The sequence below is a fragment of the Callorhinus ursinus genome, unplaced genomic scaffold (genome assembly GCF_003265705.2).
Source record: "Callorhinus ursinus isolate GAN/ISIS: 27379988/994484 unplaced genomic scaffold, GSC_fseal_2.0 scaffold10, whole genome shotgun sequence".
NCBI classification, from domain to species: domain Eukaryota; kingdom Metazoa; phylum Chordata; class Mammalia; order Carnivora; family Otariidae; genus Callorhinus; species Callorhinus ursinus.
In genome coordinates, this window is record NW_027397072.1 from 72,891,499 (window position 1) to 72,911,006 (window position 19,508).

The 19,508-nt window shown below is 37.9% G+C and overlaps 1 protein-coding gene across 1 annotated transcript in view; it reads right to left on the reverse strand.

Moving 5' to 3' along the window:
• Positions 1-2,299: 2,299 nt before the first annotated feature.
• The window catches only part of MSH2 (mutS homolog 2), a 75,318-nt gene continuing 58,109 nt past the window's right edge, over positions 2,300-19,508 (reverse strand). Inside the window, exons 9-16 of the mRNA XM_025868871.2 lie at positions 15,787-15,910; positions 13,992-14,142; positions 12,424-12,521; positions 9,673-9,918; positions 8,431-8,635; positions 7,147-7,394; positions 4,555-4,730; positions 2,300-2,741 (exon numbers count right to left, since the gene is read on the reverse strand). Of these exons, the coding sequence (XP_025724656.1) occupies positions 2,571-2,741; positions 4,555-4,730; positions 7,147-7,394; positions 8,431-8,635; positions 9,673-9,918; positions 12,424-12,521; positions 13,992-14,142; positions 15,787-15,910 (1,419 nt within the window). The 3' untranslated portion in view covers positions 2,300-2,570. The remainder of the gene's footprint in view (positions 2,742-4,554; positions 4,731-7,146; positions 7,395-8,430; positions 8,636-9,672; positions 9,919-12,423; positions 12,522-13,991; positions 14,143-15,786; positions 15,911-19,508) is intronic.

The following is a 19,508-nucleotide window of genomic DNA, read 5'->3' on the forward strand; positions in this document are numbered from 1 at the left end:
GTACAACATGTCCAAGCATTTCTAGAGTGTGCACCTAGGAGAATTGCTGGGTCCTGTGCATATTTTCCCCATACTAGAAAATTATTCCCACCAGCAGTGTGGTCATGTCACATCCTCACCAACAGTTGGCGCTGTCACACTTTAAATGACTGTCAGTCTAGTGGGGAGGGGGGCGGTAACCCAGCACAGTTTTCATTTTCATTTTTCTAAATGGTGATTGAAGATCTTTTCATGTGCACGGACCATTTAGATTTCTCTTGGGTAAAGTCCCTGAACTTTTTTTGAACAAGTTTTATGAAGATATAATTCAGACACCACACAATGCACCCATTTAAAATATACAATTCAGTGGCTTTTGGTATACTCAGACAGATGCAACCATCAAGTTTTAGAACATTTTCATTTCAAAAAGAAACTTTAGGGCACCTAGGTGGCTCAGTTGTTAAGCGTCTGCCTTCGGCTCAGGTCATGATCCCAGAGTCTTGGGATTGAGCCCCGCATTGGGCTCCTTGCTCAGCGGGAAGCCTGCTTCTCCCTCTCCCACTCCCCCTGCTAGTGTTCCCTCTCTTGCTTTGTCTCTGTCAAATAAATAAAATCTTAAAAAAAAAAAACACCAAAACTTTAGCTATCATATCACCTCCTTAGCTACCCATTTTCTGCACACCAGCCCTGTGCAACTGCTAAACTACTCTTTCTATAGTTTTTTATATTCTGGACTCTCATATTAATGGAATCATATAATACATAAACTCTTGTACCTGACTTCATCACTCATGTCCATTCACGCTCATCCAAGTTGTAGCATGTAGAAGTCTTTCATTCCTTTTATGGCAAAATAATATTCCACTGTATAGGTATCCCACATTTTATATGCTCCTTAATTCATCCATTGGCCTTGGCCAATTGGGGTGATTCCACTTTTTGGTTATTATGAATAATCCTGCAATAAACTTTTGTGCACAAGTTTTTATGTGGATATGTTTCTCTTGGATATATACCTAGGGATGGAAATGCTGAGTCATGTGGTAACTCTGAAAAAATGCCAGGCTATTTTCCAAAGTGACTGTACCATTTATATTTCTCAGTGTATGAAAACCCCAATTCCTCCACATTCTCATCCAGACTTGTTATCTGACTTTTGATCTTAGCTGTCCTAATGGGTGTAGAGTGGAAGCTCACTGTGGTTTTGATTTGCCTCTCCCCATGGCATCCTGTACCTTTCCATGTGCTTATCAGCCACGTGCACATCTTCCTTGGAAAAGTATCTCTTGAGATTCTTTGGCTTTTAACTGGATTGTCTTTTTGTTATTGAGATGTATTAAGACTCTTAAATGCCCATCTTCTTAGTAACTGTATAGAGTAGTTCTTTATATATTCTGGTAATAAATCCTTTGATATCTTACATAGTACCAATATATTCTCCCATCATGGATCTAGTCTTTTCACTATGTGATGCCTTTTAATGAAAAGAAATGGTTTCAATATAGCTGAGTGAATGGTGTTGTGACTTAAGACATCTTTCCCAAAGCCAAATCACGAAAATATATTTCCCTGTATTATTTTCTATAGAACTACAAAACTAAACACTAAAAGCTTTGCAGTTTTGCTTATACATTAGGTCAAAAATTCACTGGAGTTCAGGGCACCTGGGTGGCTCGGTTGGTTGGGTGACTGCCTTCGGTTCAGGTCATGATCCTGGTGTCCCTGGATCGAGTGCCGCATCGGGCTCCCTGCATCGGGCTCCCTGCTCGGCGGGGAGTCAGCTTCTCCCTCGGACCCTCCCCCCTCAGCACTTCCAACCTGGAGTTCATTTTTATATATAGAGCAGGGATCCAATTTCATTTTGTTCTTATATGGCTATCCCATCATCATTTATTGGAAATACGGTCCTCCCCACCCATATTTAGCAGGGCTAGCCACTAACTCTTAACCATTCCATCTCTTTCCTATAAAATAAGAGAAGCAGACTAAATCAGGGTTCCCAATCTGAAAGGTTTTATTAAAATGCGGATTTCTAAGTCTCCCCACAGAGAGAGGTGGGAGAACGGCAGGCAGGCAGGAGGATCACACTAGGACTTCAGGTGTATAGTAAATTCCCTGGCTAATGAGTATGTAGCCAACCTGGCTCCTGCCAACATATGGACACTGTGGAGATCAATGGAAATGATTCCCATGGTTCCTTCTAGCTTTAAGAGCCTTTATTTTTGCAAAGTCTTTGGGTACAAATTGCTTTTTCCATACCACTTGGGAAGAAACACGTATACACGTCCTATCACAAAGAAACACAACGCATTTCAAATTCCACAAACTACATGACTTTATTTATAAAGTTCACCACACCACCTACTATTGCCCATGTCCATTTAAGTATTCCTCAGCTGCAGCTCTCATTCTTCCAAAATAAAAATCTTTGAAAATGTACTCCGAGTATTACTAAATATTTTATTAAGTTGATATCCCATGGGTCTCAAATTGCCAGCACTACGAAAACAGGGTTAATATAAAACAATACAAAAGTGTTATAGACAACAGCTTATCAGTATTCTCTTCGCTCCTTTGGTGGGATTTTCTCATGTAGTAACTTTGATTCGTGAAATGATTTCATTTACAAAACTATTATTCTTCGCTATTACCTCAGCTTTCAGCTGTTTTAGCTTCATTGTGATGTTTTCTTCTGACATTTCAGTAAAAGGCACTTGCTTCACCTTGGATAAAAACTCCTGAATAATTTTTTCACCTTGCTGAAAGACATATGAATGCTCCATTAGTCTTTAAAATCTCTTTAAAAAGTCACAATAAATTGTAATGAATTGTTTCATTAAATTTCAATCTAAACACACCACCCGATATTCAAAGAACATTCTTTAAATTTTAAGCGTGCACTATCCAGAATATATAGAGAGCCCTTAGTTGACCACATTTCATCATAACAAGTTATTAAAGGGTATTTATAAATACATTCTCAGCTGCTAATGAGAAGGGGTTCAATATTTTAGTAGTTCCCAAATCCGTCACCCTTTGTAATCGATATATAAACTTAATCTTCTGGGAGAAAAAGAACTCAAGGTTTATAAATACTGTAATGCCTAGACAGTCCCAGAAAATTCAGTACTCATAAACACACAGAATTTTTAAATTACTAATTTACTGGCCAGTTGTTGGCATTCTAAAGAGCATGGCCATTACTTGCCATGTGATCGTGGGGAAATTCCTTAACCCACATTCCTCATTCATAACATGGGGATGATATTCCCAACCTCACAGGGCTGTTGGGAGAACTGGAGAGTGAATATGTGCTTAGAAGTGCTTAGAACAGTGCCTGGCAAAGGGTAAGTACTATGTAAATGTTCATCATCACATATGAAGCAGAACTAAAAAGTCTGCTTTTCATACACGGAGCTAGTTGGTAGTAAGTACCTTGAGGGTTGAAAGGTAGATATCAAAATGGTAAGGTAAAGAAGATATATTTCTCTATTAAATAACAAGTACACTCTTTTTGAAATAAAGACAGAATCTAGACTTAACACTGATAGTTATGCATCTCCCTTAGCTTAAAGTTTTTTCAAAATACAATGTAATTAATATTATCAAAAGCACATGGTTTCTGTTCTAGTTGGAAACCAGGAATCACATAACAGAGCCTACCTAACCCCAGACCATTGTGTTGCTCCTAACAAGACCATTCCAAAGCAACCTCCCCGACTTAAACTAGTAGCATGACAGAACACATTTCTCCTGCCTCTACAGGTACAACAGATAAAACTCTACCTTTTCAGCCTAAAAATCAGACATGCTCATCTCTTACTGGAACAATTACCTATCCTTCAGGTAAGAACATCAAAAAAATCACTGGCTAAAAGCTAAACCATGACAAGAAGTTCTCACAATGCATAAACACAGTAAATGCTGCCAAGACCCACCAGTGAATTAAGATCCTTTTATTTTCATTATTGCAGAGCATTATCCTTTACTTTTAAAAATATACATCAGGCATATGCTGTACCTTTCTGTGTGATTTTCACCCATCACTCAGAGAAGGCCTAACTTAAGATGCACTTCTCCCATGAGAACTGAAGCATCCTGCCCACAAAGAGCTTTGTAGAGTAAACATGTCATATACCACATTATTCTCCTTGACATGTTCATCATTATCTCCCCAACTAGATTCTAGACAACTGGAAGGCAGAACTGTGTTTATTTTTTTTGTTAGTCCCTTAACTAAGCAATTAACTGAGTAAATGTGCAATTAACTGGATGTGACCTGTTTATGAAGTAATCAAAAAAGGGCTTGGACATCTGTAACTCCTTTGAATTACTTCCTTTAAACCTAGACTAATATTCCTGTCCTCCAACATTTAAAATGTGGTATTGACATGCTCTCTTTTGGTCATGTACATAGTGCAGAAATCAATAACGATACAGATGAAGTCTTCACCATGCAAAGAAATCTAAGTGAAAGGCAACAATGAATGATTAAGTAAGTATTAGAATCACACGGGACCTGACAGATCTAACAACACAGGATTAAATAATTACAAACACAATGCGACAAACCTCTCTTTCCAGATAGCACCTCTTTGCTGCTGGTTCCATGTCATCATACCCTTGTGAATCTCCAATATTCTGAAACTCCTCTAGTTCCAGAGCTTTCTGTCTAGCACACTCTATGACATGCCTAGGGAAATTTGCAAGCTCTGCAACGTGAATCCCAAAACTTTGATCACAGACACCTAGGAGAAATTTGGGGGTTGTGAGAAGCAGGGCAGAAAGAGACAGCAACTGATGTAAATAGAATTCATCCATCTCACCTTGTCATTTGGAAACTTAATTTTGTATTTCAAATACATTAGCCAAATGTTTCACAGTAACTCAGATGAAGGAATTTTAATTAAGCTTTCAGTGGAAAGTAATTATGACTTGGCACACAGTGTTTTGTTTTATCCTTGACAAATGTAGTAGGAAAAATAAAAATATCCCCAAAAAAAGCTTGATAGCGAATCCTCAGAGGTCTGGACAAATATCAGAATCTGAAGAAAAATTAATCAATTCAATTATCCCCCTGAGGTTTTCTCATTTCATAAGGGAGGAATTAAATAAAGTACGAAGAAAAAAAAAAAAGATAAATGTGTGTCACTAATTAAGAGCATTTTACTCAAAATATATGGCTTATTACTGAAGAGTCCATCTTCTATCTGCCTACGTCATTTTCTAGAGATAGTGACTTCAGGAAATTGGCTGGATAAATACAAATAATTACAATACTGGTCTTAGAAAAGTTAACTTACCAGTCTTACATAATCTTACTCTGACTCTAAACTATTGCAAACACATGACAATGGAATCTTAGACTCATATTACCAGTAAGTTTTATAGACTAGGTAGCTTATCTTCATCCCCATTTGCAGAAAATAAATGGACTTACAACATTCCTTCCAGACATTTAATACAAATGATGCTCACAGAGTTATCATGGAGCTTCCATTTTTTGCCTCAACTATGTATCAACTGTAAAAATTTTTTTGGCCTAGTTATATATCCCACACACTCTGGGCTGGATACTCCACACAACTAAGAGAAACAAACAAAAATAAAAGAGAAGCAAATGTTGATAAACATCCACAGGGACGGATGGATTTATTCCTATCTTCTCTCAGGTCATCTAGTCTTTTAAAATTCTGAACCCAGGGGAGCCTGGGTGGCCCATTCGGTTAAGCGTCTGCCTTTGGCTCAGGTCATGATCCCAGGGTCCTGGGATCAAGCCCCTCATTGGGCTTCCTGCTCAGTGAGGAGTCTGCTTCTCCCTCTTCCTCTGCCCCCTACTCGTGCTCTCTCTCACTCCCTCTGTGTCAAATAAATAAAGAGAATCTTAAAAAAAAAAAAATTAAAAATTAAATTCTGCACCCACTTCTTGGGGCGCCTGGGTGGCTCAGACGGTTAAGCATCTGACTCTTGGTTCCAGCTCAGGCACGATTTTGTGGGGGTCGTGAGATCGAGCCTCACAGCAATCTCCATGCTCAGCAGGGATGATTCTCTCCCTCTGCCCCTCCCCACCCCCCTCGCATGCTCACACTCCAATAATTAAATCAAATTCTGAACCCATTTATCATATAAAACACAAAACGCAAAACTTCAACTTCGTGCTAAATGCCAGGTCCAACTAAAAGTATCTATATTTTATGTCAATAATAATAATAGTATAAACACAGTAAGTCAAAAGGATTCCCACTGAAGCACAAGCAACAAAGGATAAAAGAACCAAAAATAATATTGTACTTATGTGCAACCAACTGACTGAAAGAAAATGTGTTCTTGGTAAATCAGAAAGCTATCTGAAAATATTCCAATGACTGGTGAAATATTTAGGCAGCAAAAACTTTACAGCACGTTAATCTCATCAATTTGGTAAATCTCATTAGCTGTCAGACCCACAAATGACAAACTTTTCTGAAAAGGATGAAATGCCAAGAAGTCATTCCCTATGTAAGAACTACTAACAATTTCAGGATTTGTGGAAACCCTACCTTTAAATGAGCCTGTTTATGTAACACACCCTTAAAAATGAGATAATTATTATTATTTTTTTAAGATTTTATTTATTTATCTGACAGATAGACACACAATGAGAGAGGGAACACAAGCAGGGGAGTGGGAGAGGGAGAAGCAGGCTCCCGCTGAGCAGGGGGCCCGATGCGGGGCTCGATCCCAGGACCCCGGGATCATGACCGGAGCCGAGGCAGACGCTTAACGACTGAGCCGCCCAGGTGCCCCACAACGAGATAATTATAATAAATGGTTTCCTAAGCAGCAAAAGAGCCCGGGAACTTCAAAGCTTATTATTGCTACTATCTAGTAGATACTTTGACAAGAAATCAGGCTGCCATGGGAGGTAGTACAAAACCCTCTGCGGTAATGCTGAAGAGTAGGGGTTATTCTTTCTGCAACTGTCTTATAATGAGTGGTCCTACCATGAGACACAGAAATATAATGTACTCTGTCCTTGTAGCCAGATTATGAACTAAGAGTAAATGTGTTCTGTACAAACATCAATAATTCATACTCAGAATCAGGCAATGACTGATGATGTCTTGGGTAAAAGTTTCCCACTGCCACACCTGAGTTTACAGTACACCAGTGGTATACACTCACCTTTCTTCACCTGATAAAGCATAGTTAAGGTCTCTTCAGTAGTTAGTGCTGTGACATGTAGATTATTAACAGTTGGTATCTGATTGGCCAACGCAGTAAGTTCATGAAAATGTGTTGCAAACATGCAAAAAGCACCAATCTTTGTTGCGATGTACTCTGATATAGCCCACGCTAACCCAAATCCATCATAGGTAGAGGTTCCTCTCCCCAATTCATCTATGATTATTAAAGAATCTTTGGTTGCAGACCTGAAACACATAATTACATGAAAATCACCCATGATATGTGATAATGCAAAAAAAACAAAACTAAGGCAATACATTGGGAAAGATGTGCCACAAACATAACAGATCATCTTAATATATAAAAAATTCAATAGTCAATTAAAAGAAGAAAATGGGCATGGTCACAAACAACTGATCGAAAAGGAAACAAATAGTGAATAAATATTTTTTAAATAGAACATCAAGACATGAGCTGAATTAACATAACATAAAAAAAAAAGACACAAGCGGAGATCAAGAGTTGCACGTTTATCTAACTGAGCCCCCCAGGCGCCCCAAGAATGCAACAGTTCTTCATGTGCTTACTGGTCATTTGTTTTCTGTGAATTGCCAGACATCTTTTGCTTATTTCTTTAAAGTTATGAATACTAGCTTGTTGACCAATTACTATACCAAACATTTGTACTGCTTCTATAATTCCCCACAAACAATGAACAGTAATTTACTAGGCATCTACTATATGTGATGTGCTTTAGAAGACACCAAGGAACAGAAGGCATAGCTTCTCTACCTTTAAAGAAGTGTCTAAAAAATTGAAATAAAGACAAAAGATTTCAGTAACCCCTAAAACAAAAAACCGAAAAATTACAGGCATGTCAAAGAGTTCAGAGAAGAAATACCCATGACCTGAGGCTTATGTGACAAGGAAAGTCATCAGAGAAGTAGAATTTCTGTCACTAAGGCCTTTAAAGATTGGAAAGGACATGGGTAAACATTCCAGGTACTGTGAACAGTTCAAGCAAAAGCATGGCAGTGCTTTTGGTGGTGGAGGTTATAAGATGAACAACTACCAAAAACCTTAAGACAAATTTAAAGATCAAAGCTTTCCTCAACTATTACCAATTACCCTTTTAAGATAATATGAAGCGCATAAAGTTCACAAGAAAACTATTAAACTAGACAAAGGTTTTCCAATGTTTTATCGATGAATCTGCAAATGTACTTCTAACAGTACAGGGACATTCATTTCCATTTTGAGAGGACTGGGAAAATCACTCACCTGAGAATAGAAGCAGTTTCTAGCATTTCAGCCATGAATGTGGAGACTCCTTTCAACTGACTGTCGCCAGCCCCTACACGGGCCAGGATGCAGTCCACAATGGACACTTCTGCTGACTCACATGGCACAAAACACCCAATCTGGGCCATGAGAACGATCACCCCAGTTTGGCGAATATATGTGGATTTACCTCCCATATTGGGGCCTTTGAAATAAATTATATCAAAAAGCAAGATTATTTATTTCTGCCACTAATAAATTGCTAGTCCTAAATCGCATTTTTGTGACTAATCACCTGGTCATACAGATATGGCATATAAGCAGCAGAACCATCAACTGCCAGAGTAATGCTATTCTCCCTTCAGACAAACCTACACTGCACCTTTCATCGACAGGACCATAAAAAACATACCTTACCTATAATTTGCCTAGAAGAACCACAGATTTTCCCACAGCTCATACAACTGCCTGCACGATAATTTTATGTCATCCAGAAAAGTAGTACACATCTGACTAAACACTGTAATTCATTAATAAACGAGGCTATTAGTGAATGGGTCATTATGGTCTAATCCTTCAAATCACTTAAATTCCACACTAAAGCCCTAAGACACAACCCTATTTTCCACTAAAGTACAATTTATTTGTCTGGGTTAGATCATATCAACAACTTGAAAATCCATTTGGGGAACTAGAATATTATCTCTGACTGTTTCCCAAATACATCTGGTCAAAGACTACCCCCTCCCCACTTTTGTTTCTAGAATCTGGTTAAGATCTAAAAATACTTCAGCTTGAGAGACAGGCTGCATTAGTCTATAAGCAAACTTTTTTTCAAATTTCACACAAATACAGTCCCATGTCTTTAAAAGAATTGCTACCCTAGGCTGAGGTCATTTCAGCAGTCAGTTCTGCTTGACCTTCAATGACGCACTATCAAAAGGTCTGGCTTTGAAGGCATGTTCATTTTTAAATGCACTAAACCCCTGGAACAGAAGTTTCATATAAAGATGACATGCGCTCCTAAGGCCTCCCCCTCCTTCCAAATCTTCCCTCTAACCTAAATGTGAACATATTACTAACTAGGATGAATAACATGTTCCTTTACTAACTTCAAGAACTAGGACTTTCTTCATCAGTTTTAAATATTTCCACTCCAACATAAAAAAAGGGAAACATTACCCCCAAAAAAGCCCATAAATTAGGTGGGTTTTTTGTTTTGTTTTATTTTATTTTTTTTACCAGTAATGATGTGGAACATCTGTTTATCTTTTTCAAAGTGAACATCATTAGGAATAAAGGCAACTTCATCTTGAACTTCAACACAAGCATGTCTGGATGCTTTCAATGTAATTTTTCCTTGTCCTTTCTCCAAAATGACCGGTCGTACATATGGAACAGGTGCTCCATTTGACACATGTGCAAAGCTGACAACAGCATCTAGCTGAGCTAACACATCATTGAGTGTCTGCATTGGTTCTACATAGCCTGTATAAAAATAGAAAATGTGCACAGAAATACTGAATAAAGAAAATACATATAAGCAGTTATAGGAATAAATTTAACTTCCCTATTTAGGAATTTAAAATCCATTTTCTAATTTATATACTTAAAAAATTAACAGAAGTTTGCCATAACTAAACTTCAAAGGAACACCTAAAACCTCCAAGGTTAAAACGTATTACTACATCTTCCCCTACTATGAATAGACTTCAAAAATAGAAAGAGTGTGATACCCTCCCTTACCAAAATCCATTAAAACAGAAAACACACAGCTGCTTATCATAAGATATATGCAAACACCAGGTTGTAAGATCTAATAATGTGACCATCAAGGCCTGTGCCTGTATAAACCTGACCATACGAGTGTTACTTGAGCTTTTTTTTCCCCATCAGTACCACATGCAGTTGAATTTTAGCAAAATTTAGATCCATAATTGTCACTTAAAATACTTTCAATGAGATTCTACTCTTCTAGAACATTAAAACCAAAAGCTATTATGTACACTAAAAAATCCTTGACAGGTGGCAGGCAATTCGTGTTTCAACAATAAAAATGGTCAAAATTTATAGAATAGATTCTGAAATTTTAATAGCAAGGAGGGGTTGGTAAAATATCCCATACATTATGTAAACTATCACATGGGCATCAGTGTGTCAAAAGCTTCAAAGGACATTCATGAGAATTAATGAAATGGCAGGAAATAGGATTCATCTTTGACTCCCTTGTTCCCCATAAAAGTTATAAAATGTTTTAAAAATAAAAATTAACTTATGAATGGCTGAATACAAATAATTCTGTTACTGTCTCACCACTTTTAAATTTATTCCTGTCTTACCTAACAGGTATTCTTAAAAAAAAAAAAAAAGGAAAGGAATGGTTCACACTACCCTATCATGTAGGAACAAGAACCTGCAAGAATTACTTAAACATTAATGGAGTACTTACTGTGACTACTTTAAAAAAGGAAAACTGAAGCCTCTTAAGGTATCTCACATCACCTAGCCCTTAACAGCATCACCTAGTCTGGTTTAATAGGAAGATAAAGAACCATAAAAATGATCCATTACATTTTTAAATACAGATAATGCGTATATTAGACCAAGAAAAGGTTTCATTTAAATTCAAGGTAACTCTAGGGGCACCAGGGTGGCTCAGTCAGTTAAGTGTCTGCCTTTGGCTCGGGTCATGATCTCAGGGTCCTGGGATTGAGCGCCGCAACGTGCTCCCTACTTGGCGGGGAGTCTGCTTCTCCCTCTCCCCACCCCTCTTGTGCTCTCTCTCAAATAAACAAAAATTTAAAAAAACCTTTAAGTTTTATGTTTATTTTGATTTACTATAAAATTCGTAATAGTAAAATAATTTATAGAATTACACAAGTACATAGTTTTTAAATGACTTTTTACCACTCAATAATTCAGCATGAATATCCTGGAAATGAGGACATCCTCCTACTTACTCACAATACAAACTCAAGAAATATGACACCAATACCATGTTATCTCTTATTAAACTTCACGAATTTGTCTTGAGTGTCCTTGATAGCTCTTTCCCATCCCCAACTCCTAGTCCTGGATCCATTCAAGGACCATCTACTGATTTGCTTGTCGTGTCTCCTTAAGTCTTCTATAATCTAGAACAGATCCTGGCCATTCCTTTTTTGCTACCATGACACAGACATTTTTAAAGAGTACAAACCTTAAAAAGAATGTCCCACAATCTAAATTTATCTCCGTTTTCCCTTCTTGTTAACAATCAGGTTAAACATTTTTGTCAAGAATAACCACATGGGCAATACTGTGCTCTTCCCTCTACATCACATCAGGAAGCATATATATGTCATTTGTCCCATTACTGAGGATGCCAACTTTGATCCCTTGGTTGAAGTAGTTCTTTGGTATATTTTTGAAAGGCACAATAACAGTTATAGTCAATACACACGTGAGGACAGGCAAAACCTTCCAGTTTAACACATCAGCCTCACCTTGTGCTTCATTCTGTGCCAAGGGCAATACCATAGTGTCAAGCCACGCAATTTTCTCAAACAGTGCCCTCCAGAACTCTGAAAATCTACAAAATGGCACATAGAACTTGGAAAGGCTTGCTTCATGCATAATTTTCTATTTGTTTTTCAGTGATATTTATTTCTAAAACTTAGAGCATGAGCCCATAGATAATTATCTAAGATTATTAGTGCCTTTAGTCCTTGGTGTTTCTTGTTACAACTATAATAAATTTTGTGCTTTTCTGCAGTGTGTTTTTCAGGGTATTCCCATTCCTTAGCCTGCACTAGCTTCTCTTTCTAAGAGTTATTTCCAGTTACTTTTCCCACCACAATACAGCATGCATGATTTTATAGGTAGCCTAACATAATAGTCACAGTATGTAACAGCTTTTTAAAAAACCACTCTTGAAACATCCTGATATTATTTCTATTACTAAAAACCAGGTTATATTCAGAACATTTTATGTATTGGTTCTATTAAATTTACCTGAAGAAATATTGACAATTTCTTTAACAATGGCATCCTGGGCTTCCTCATACTCGGTTTTATTTTTGGTATACTCTTCATTGAGAGAAGTCAGTTTACTGCAAGTCAAGATAATGACATTATTAAAAATATCAAAACATCTACTGAAGTAATGTGTACTACATAAAATATATCCAGAGCATCTATCCTAAAAAACACCGAAACAATAATTAAAATGAAAATGTGAGTAGAAAATGGGCAACTCATTAGGGACAGAGGTGGATGGAATTCAGTGTATTTAACATTTACACTGTCTAGAAGAGCCCACTGGCACAAATGTTGCTGTAACATTTATTCCCCCGAGTAAAATTCTGATCTGTGACCTTTTCTAAAATATTTAAATGGAATTAAGTCTTCATCCTCATTTCAGATAGAGGCCATCTTCCCCCCACCCCTTTAAGGTTTTATTTATTTATTTGACAGAGAGACACAGCGGGAGAGGGAACACAAGCAGGGGGAGTGGCAGGCAGAGGGAGAAGCAGGCTCCCCGATGAGCAGGGGGCCCGATGTGGAGCTCGATCCCAGGACCCCGGGATCATGACCTGAGCTGAAGGCAGACGCTTAACCACTGAGCTACCCAGGTGGCCAAGAACAAACTTCAAAATACATAAATAAATAAATAAATGATTTATTTATCTGAGAGAGGGAGGGAGGAGGGGGAGAGGGAGAGAGAGAGAATCTCGCTGACTAGGGAGCCTGACTCGGGGCTCAATCTCACAACCCTGGAATCATGACCTTAGCCGAAATCAAGAGCAAGACACTAATTCCACTGAGCTGCCCAGGCAGCCCATGAAAAGAACAATCTTTTTTTTAAAGATTTTATTTATTTATTTATTTATTTATTTATTTATTTATTTATTTATTTATTTATTTGAGAGACAGAGAGTGAAGTGAGAGAGCGAGAGAGAGAGAGCACAAGCTGGAGAAGGGGCAGAGGAAGAGGCAGAAGCAGACTCTCTACTGAGCAGGGAGCCCAATGCGGGGCTCAATCCCAGGTCCCTGGGATCATGACCTGAGGCGAAGGCAGACACTTAACCGACTCAGCCACCCAAGTGCCCTGTGAAAGAACAATCTTAAAAATAGACCCAAAGGGGGCACCTGGATGGCTCAGTTTGTTAAGCATCTGCCTTTGGATCAGGTCATGATCCCAGGATCCTAGGATCGAGCCCCCATGTCAGCCTCCCTGCTCGACAGGGAGCCTGCTTCTCCCTCTCCACATCCACCCCCCTGCTTGTGCTCTCAAATAAATAAATAAAATTTTTATAAAACAAACAAATAACAACAACAAAAAAAAGACCCCAAAGTGTCCCTTCAGTCAATAAGGAAAAGAGGAGTTATTTAACAAGGGGTGTTGGAATACCAATGAGGTTCTTATAAAAAAATAAAGCTTCATGCTTATCTGATACCTCATATCAATTAACAAGTAAGGTAAAACTTCCTTATTATAGAACATTCATGTCTCATGAGAGAATAATTTAGAGTTCCATGGAGCTACTGAAGGCTTAACAAAATAATGTAGGCATACAAACCTGTTGGTAAATTTAACACCATTCTTCTGAATGTCCACCGTACTGAAGTTTTTATTGTTACGAAGGACTTTTTCTTCCTTACATGTTACGCGAAAGTAATAACCAAACTGTGCACTGGAATCCAGTTTAATCTGTTTGCCAGGATCCAAACCTTCATGATATGGAGATAAAGAAAAAGTATGTCATAGATGTCTACAGCCATCTTTCAACGTAAATGTTTAAAATAATTAACTCATTACAAGACAGCACAGTGGAAATTATTAAGACGATCTAATGGGGAAATATTGAAACTCTACTTCACTCAACTACATGAATGAAGGCTATCTATAAAATCCTCGAACTCTTGTATTAAAAGGTAGCTTCTGACATGGAAGTGCTCTCTGGGTACAGCCAACCAAGGCTGTAGAGCACAAAAGTGGGCTATGGGCACAGGGATGGATACGCTACAGCCCCTGCCCTTGAGGAGCTCTGCACCAGGGTTCTTACTTCACTGAAGCATATCTCTGGAACTAATACAAGAGTAGGATTAAAGGGAACAAACACACTTTCCAAACAAAAACTTAAAAGACTCTCACAATGAAACTCTATAAAACTAGGACACATAGTTTCTGTTAAGTGTAGGAAACTTCACAAAACAAGCAATGATTGATCTGCTAGATTTTATTTACCTCAGGTTTTTGAGTTTTTATAAGTGTGTCCCCATCATCTCATTCATCAATATGATCTTTAGAGTATAAATCAGAAGAGAGAGATCATCTACAAATTTGATAGCTAAAGCATGGCTATCAAATATTAGTAGCAGCAAACAACTACAGACAGACTTCACTGAGCCGGGGAGGAAAGAGATCATAGAAAGAACGTAGAAAGAGCTATGAAATGAGAAGGGTAAAGAAAGGCAAAGATTCTTTACCTAGGGTCTAGTCCATATATGGATCCTCCATGGTAACTATTTGCAAAATGTTTTATATATGCAGGTATGGACATATTTCTGGGAAGAGGATTCATAACTTTCATCAGATTCTCCAAAAGTTTAATAAGAATTACTGCTTGAGGCGTCTTCTAATATGCTAAGATACATTTATTCATTCACCATACACATGAAAGATGCTCAAACAAAAAGATTCATAAATTCAGAACAAATTAGTGTGAATAATATGAGACTTATTGGGGAATTAATAATCTAGTATGGAGCGCCTGGGTGGCTCAGTTGGTTAAGCATCAGACTCATGATTTTGGCTCAGGTCAGGATCTCAGGGTCCTGAGATTGAGCCCCACACTGGGCTCTACACTGGCTGAGGAGAAGCCTGCTTAAGATTTTCTCTCTCCTTCTCCCTCTGCCCCTACCCCCACTCACGCATGCATTCTCTCCCTCAAAAAAAAAAATCTAGTATGGAAGGCAGACATTTAAAAAAAGGTGATGTTAATGAAGTGCTCTGGAACCCCAAAGCCAAATCAACGAACTATTCCTAGTAGAATGAAGCTTACAGAGGAGGTGATGTTTAATACAGATCCTATTTCAAGGAAATGATGCAAGGCCTCTTGGTTGATTTGTGGGATCATCCTGGGGTTGGAGAGTAGTAAGAGACAAATCTGGAAGAGAGTGAGGCTCCAAATGCAAAGTATCCTGTACCTCAACTTGGAAGTGTTTATAATTTCATTCTGTGGAAAAAAGGCCTGGCACTTTAAACAAGGAAGTGGCATGATTCACTGTGTCTTCTAGGCAAGTAATCCTGGCACCAGTGGGGGTACCATATAGACAAAAGAATTATTCAAACCGCCAATGAAGGCTTCTTACCTAAATCTCTTGCTGCACTTACTAATGTTGACTGCATCTTCTTTTCCAAGTCATCCATAATTTCTCTCAATTCACTCAGATTGGGATCAAATGAAGGTTTCACAAGGAATTCATGGTTTTCCACCTATAGACAGAACAAAAAATAGCTAAATTTTATAAATGATGGGTAAAGATGGAAATAACAATGTATTTTCTTTTCCTTCATTTAAACTTCACTTGTATTTTGAGTTAAACTTATGTTTTAAGTTACTCTGCCAATTAAGGAGTTTCCATTTATTAGATGTAAAATTCTGTTTGTAAGGAGCTTATTAGAGCTCTAGACATCCAGAAATTACTTAGATGAAAAAGATGCAGAGCTTATGTCACTAGTAGTATTCAGTATTTTTATTTACACTTCCCCCTAAACAATGTTCAATATGTTCTTCCTAACCATTACTAAAGAGTGTTCAATGTTCATAGCCTATAAAAGAATGTGTAGTTTTTACCCAAACCAAGGATCCATCTTAGGAACCTCAAAAATTTTTTTTAAAAAAGCTACAGAATTTCATTTCTTCAAACTGAAAGTTGATCAAAATCTTTCAAGGGGGCGCCTGGGTGGTTCAGTCAGTTGAGTGTCTGAATCCTGATTTTGGCTCAGGTCATGATGTCAGGGTCCTGGGATCAAGCCTGGCATCACACTTCATGCTCAGAGTGAAGTCAGCTTGGGATTCTCCCTCTCCCCCTGCCCCGCACTTGTGCCCCTTCTCTCAAATAAATAAATAAATCTTAAAAAAAAAAATCTCTCTTAAATACTTTGTTTCCCTAAATTCTTACCAAAGGCCATCAAGAAACCATAATGAAAGACAGATCTCACTTACAATGGCAAATGTATACACAAAATATTTAGAAACAAAGTCTTAACTATTTAGGACTTTTTTTTTTTTAAAAGATTGCTTGACTGATTTGACAGCGCACAAGCAGGCAGATTAGCAGGCAGAGGGAGAGGGAGAGGGAGAAGCAGGCTTTCCACGGAGCAGAGAGCCCAAGAGGGGATTCAATCCCAGGACCCCAGGATCATGACCTGAGCCGAAGGCAGACACTTAACTGACTGAGCCACCCAGGCATCCCAACTATTTAGGACTTTTATAAAAAATAACTGCTTACTGGAATATTTAAAACAACTGGTAAGCAAAAAGGTAAACTATGAAAAGAGAAAATCAAATCAAACATTAACATCTACTCATTCCTAAGAGACTGTCCAATAGGAATCCCTTTTTGAAACAAAAGAATTAAAACTTAGACAAAATTAGGAAAGAATACCTTTTAAAAAAGAATGAGGCATATCCTTACAGACACTAAGAACTGTTAAAAAGAATTAGGGGAAGGAAGCCTGACTGGCTCATAGAGCATGCGACTCTTAATCTCAGGGATTAATAAATTAAAGCCCCATGTTGGGTGTGGAGGCTATTAAAACAAACAAACAAAAACTACTAAAAAAGCACAATACAGGAGAGTCAGTTTTCTAAGACAAGATTTTCCAAAACTTCATAAATGAGATTAATATAATCTCTTTCCAATTACTCTCCACTTATTCAGAGCACACCTTCTTCACATACCAAAGGCGAACACCACAAGAATATGGAATTAAAATTACAAAAAGCTAGCAAAAAAAAAAGAAAAAGAATAAAACATTGATCAAATAACTTTCTCAACTTAAACTGACAAGAGATTTCAATATACTAAAATTTAAATTTTTGAATAAGTCCAATTAAAAAAAAAAGATTTGTAAAAAGAGCTACACAAAATGTAAAAATGGAAAGATTAACTTTTTTTTAATAAAGAAACTTGGTTTCCATGTATTTGAAAAATACCAAGGGTCATTAAATAGGCAAATATAAAAACATACAACTCACAGATGAGAAAATAAGTAGCAAAGTAACCCACAAGAAAATGCTAAAGCTCAATAAAAGATATGAATATTTAAGTAACCTTAAGATATTATTCTACAGCTATTTTTTTTTTTAAAGGAAAAGAAATCCTACCACCAAATACTGAGGAGGCTACAGTGAAATCAGTATATTCATTCATTTCTGGTGAGAATCTAAGTTGTTATAACCTTTAAAAAAAGGCAGTATGAGACAAGATTCAGAAATATTTGTTATACTCTTTGACATAGCAATTCTACTCCCAAGAATGCAACCTAAGGAATAATGCAACAGATGCAAAACAACACAGGGATGAATAAGATCTCTGCAGATTTATCTGTTACAGCAAAACCCAGAAATGATAAACATCACACATTTGCACAAGGGTACATCAATAATATACAGTTGATTCAAATAGACAGTGAAGATGATCTAGAAAAAAGAGCCAAGACTTAGGATAATTCCAAGGGAAAATAATACTACAATGGTGGGCTGACACTACTAAAGAATTTGCCTCTTCCAGTGAACTTAAGAGAGGCAGAGTCATGTGGGGTTCAGTGGGGAGTCTGCTTCTCCCTCTCCCTGCACCCCCATTGTGATCTCTCTCTCAAATAAGTAAAATCTTAAAAAAAAAAAAATTTACCTGTACTACTACTATTGTAGACTTTCTATAATCAGAGAAGTTACATGAAAGATAGATTTAAGTAATTAGAAAGAAGAAAATAAATAGGGAAGATACTGGAGAGCTTAAAACAAACAAAAGCATTCCACTATCCTAGAAATACTAAATATTATAAGCATTTATTAAAATAAATGTATAGTTGAGTTAAAAAAAAAAAAAAACTAGAAATCAGAGCCCCTGCAAAGTGGAGGGTTGCCAGCCTAAAACCAGGCCACAAGGATCACTTTTAATAGCCATCTTTATCGGCACCTGGATGGTTCAGTCAGTTAAGCATCTGCCTCTTGGTTTTGGCCTGGATCACAATCTCTGGGTCCTGGGATGGGGCCCTGCATTGGGCCTGTGTGGGCCCCGTGCTGTGGGGCTCCACGTTCAGGGGGAAGTCTGCTTCTCTTCCTCTCCCTCTGCACTCCCCTGCCCCGCACTTGTGCCCTTTCTCTCAAATAAATAAATAAATCTTAAAAAAACAAAACAAAACAAAAAACCTCTCTCAGCCTGAGCCCGTAGGAAAGGGAAAGAAAAGAGAGAATTTCCTCCCTGACAAAAAGCCAGCCTTCGCTGGGGTTGGGATTTCAAATGTCTATTTTTGTTGGCAGTGGAAAAAGGCTGCCCATTGTTGCCATTTTTATTATCCTTTTCTTCTACAGTAGTAGATCTGACCACTTTTCAGAGGATACATAACTACCAAGAACAAAGAATCCAGCTCCAGCTTCCCTTGCAGCTAGGTGAGGAGATAGGACTAAATTCTGGCCAACACAACATGAGCAGAAATGACGTGTACCGTTTCCATAATGTGTCCCCCACTTCCCCTTTTGTCCTCTCCCACTCGCTGGAATAAAGGTAAGGTAGTAAGCCAACCTGGACCTTGAAGGCAATACCCTAAGGCTTCTGTTCTGGAGCAATAAAGGAGGAGGCAGGTTTGGAGACAGGAGGGCTGTCCCACCAGCCCTGTGCTACTATGCTCACGCTGCTTTGACAGAAAATTAAGCCCATATTCTTGTTTAAGCCACCATTATTTATTTATTTGGGGCTTCTTTTTTAGCAGCTAAATCTTTGCTCCAACAAATCAAAAAAACTCCAGGCTGAGAAATTAACTTAATGTTCTTGGCTTCTGGGGCACTGAGGTGGCTCAGTGGGTT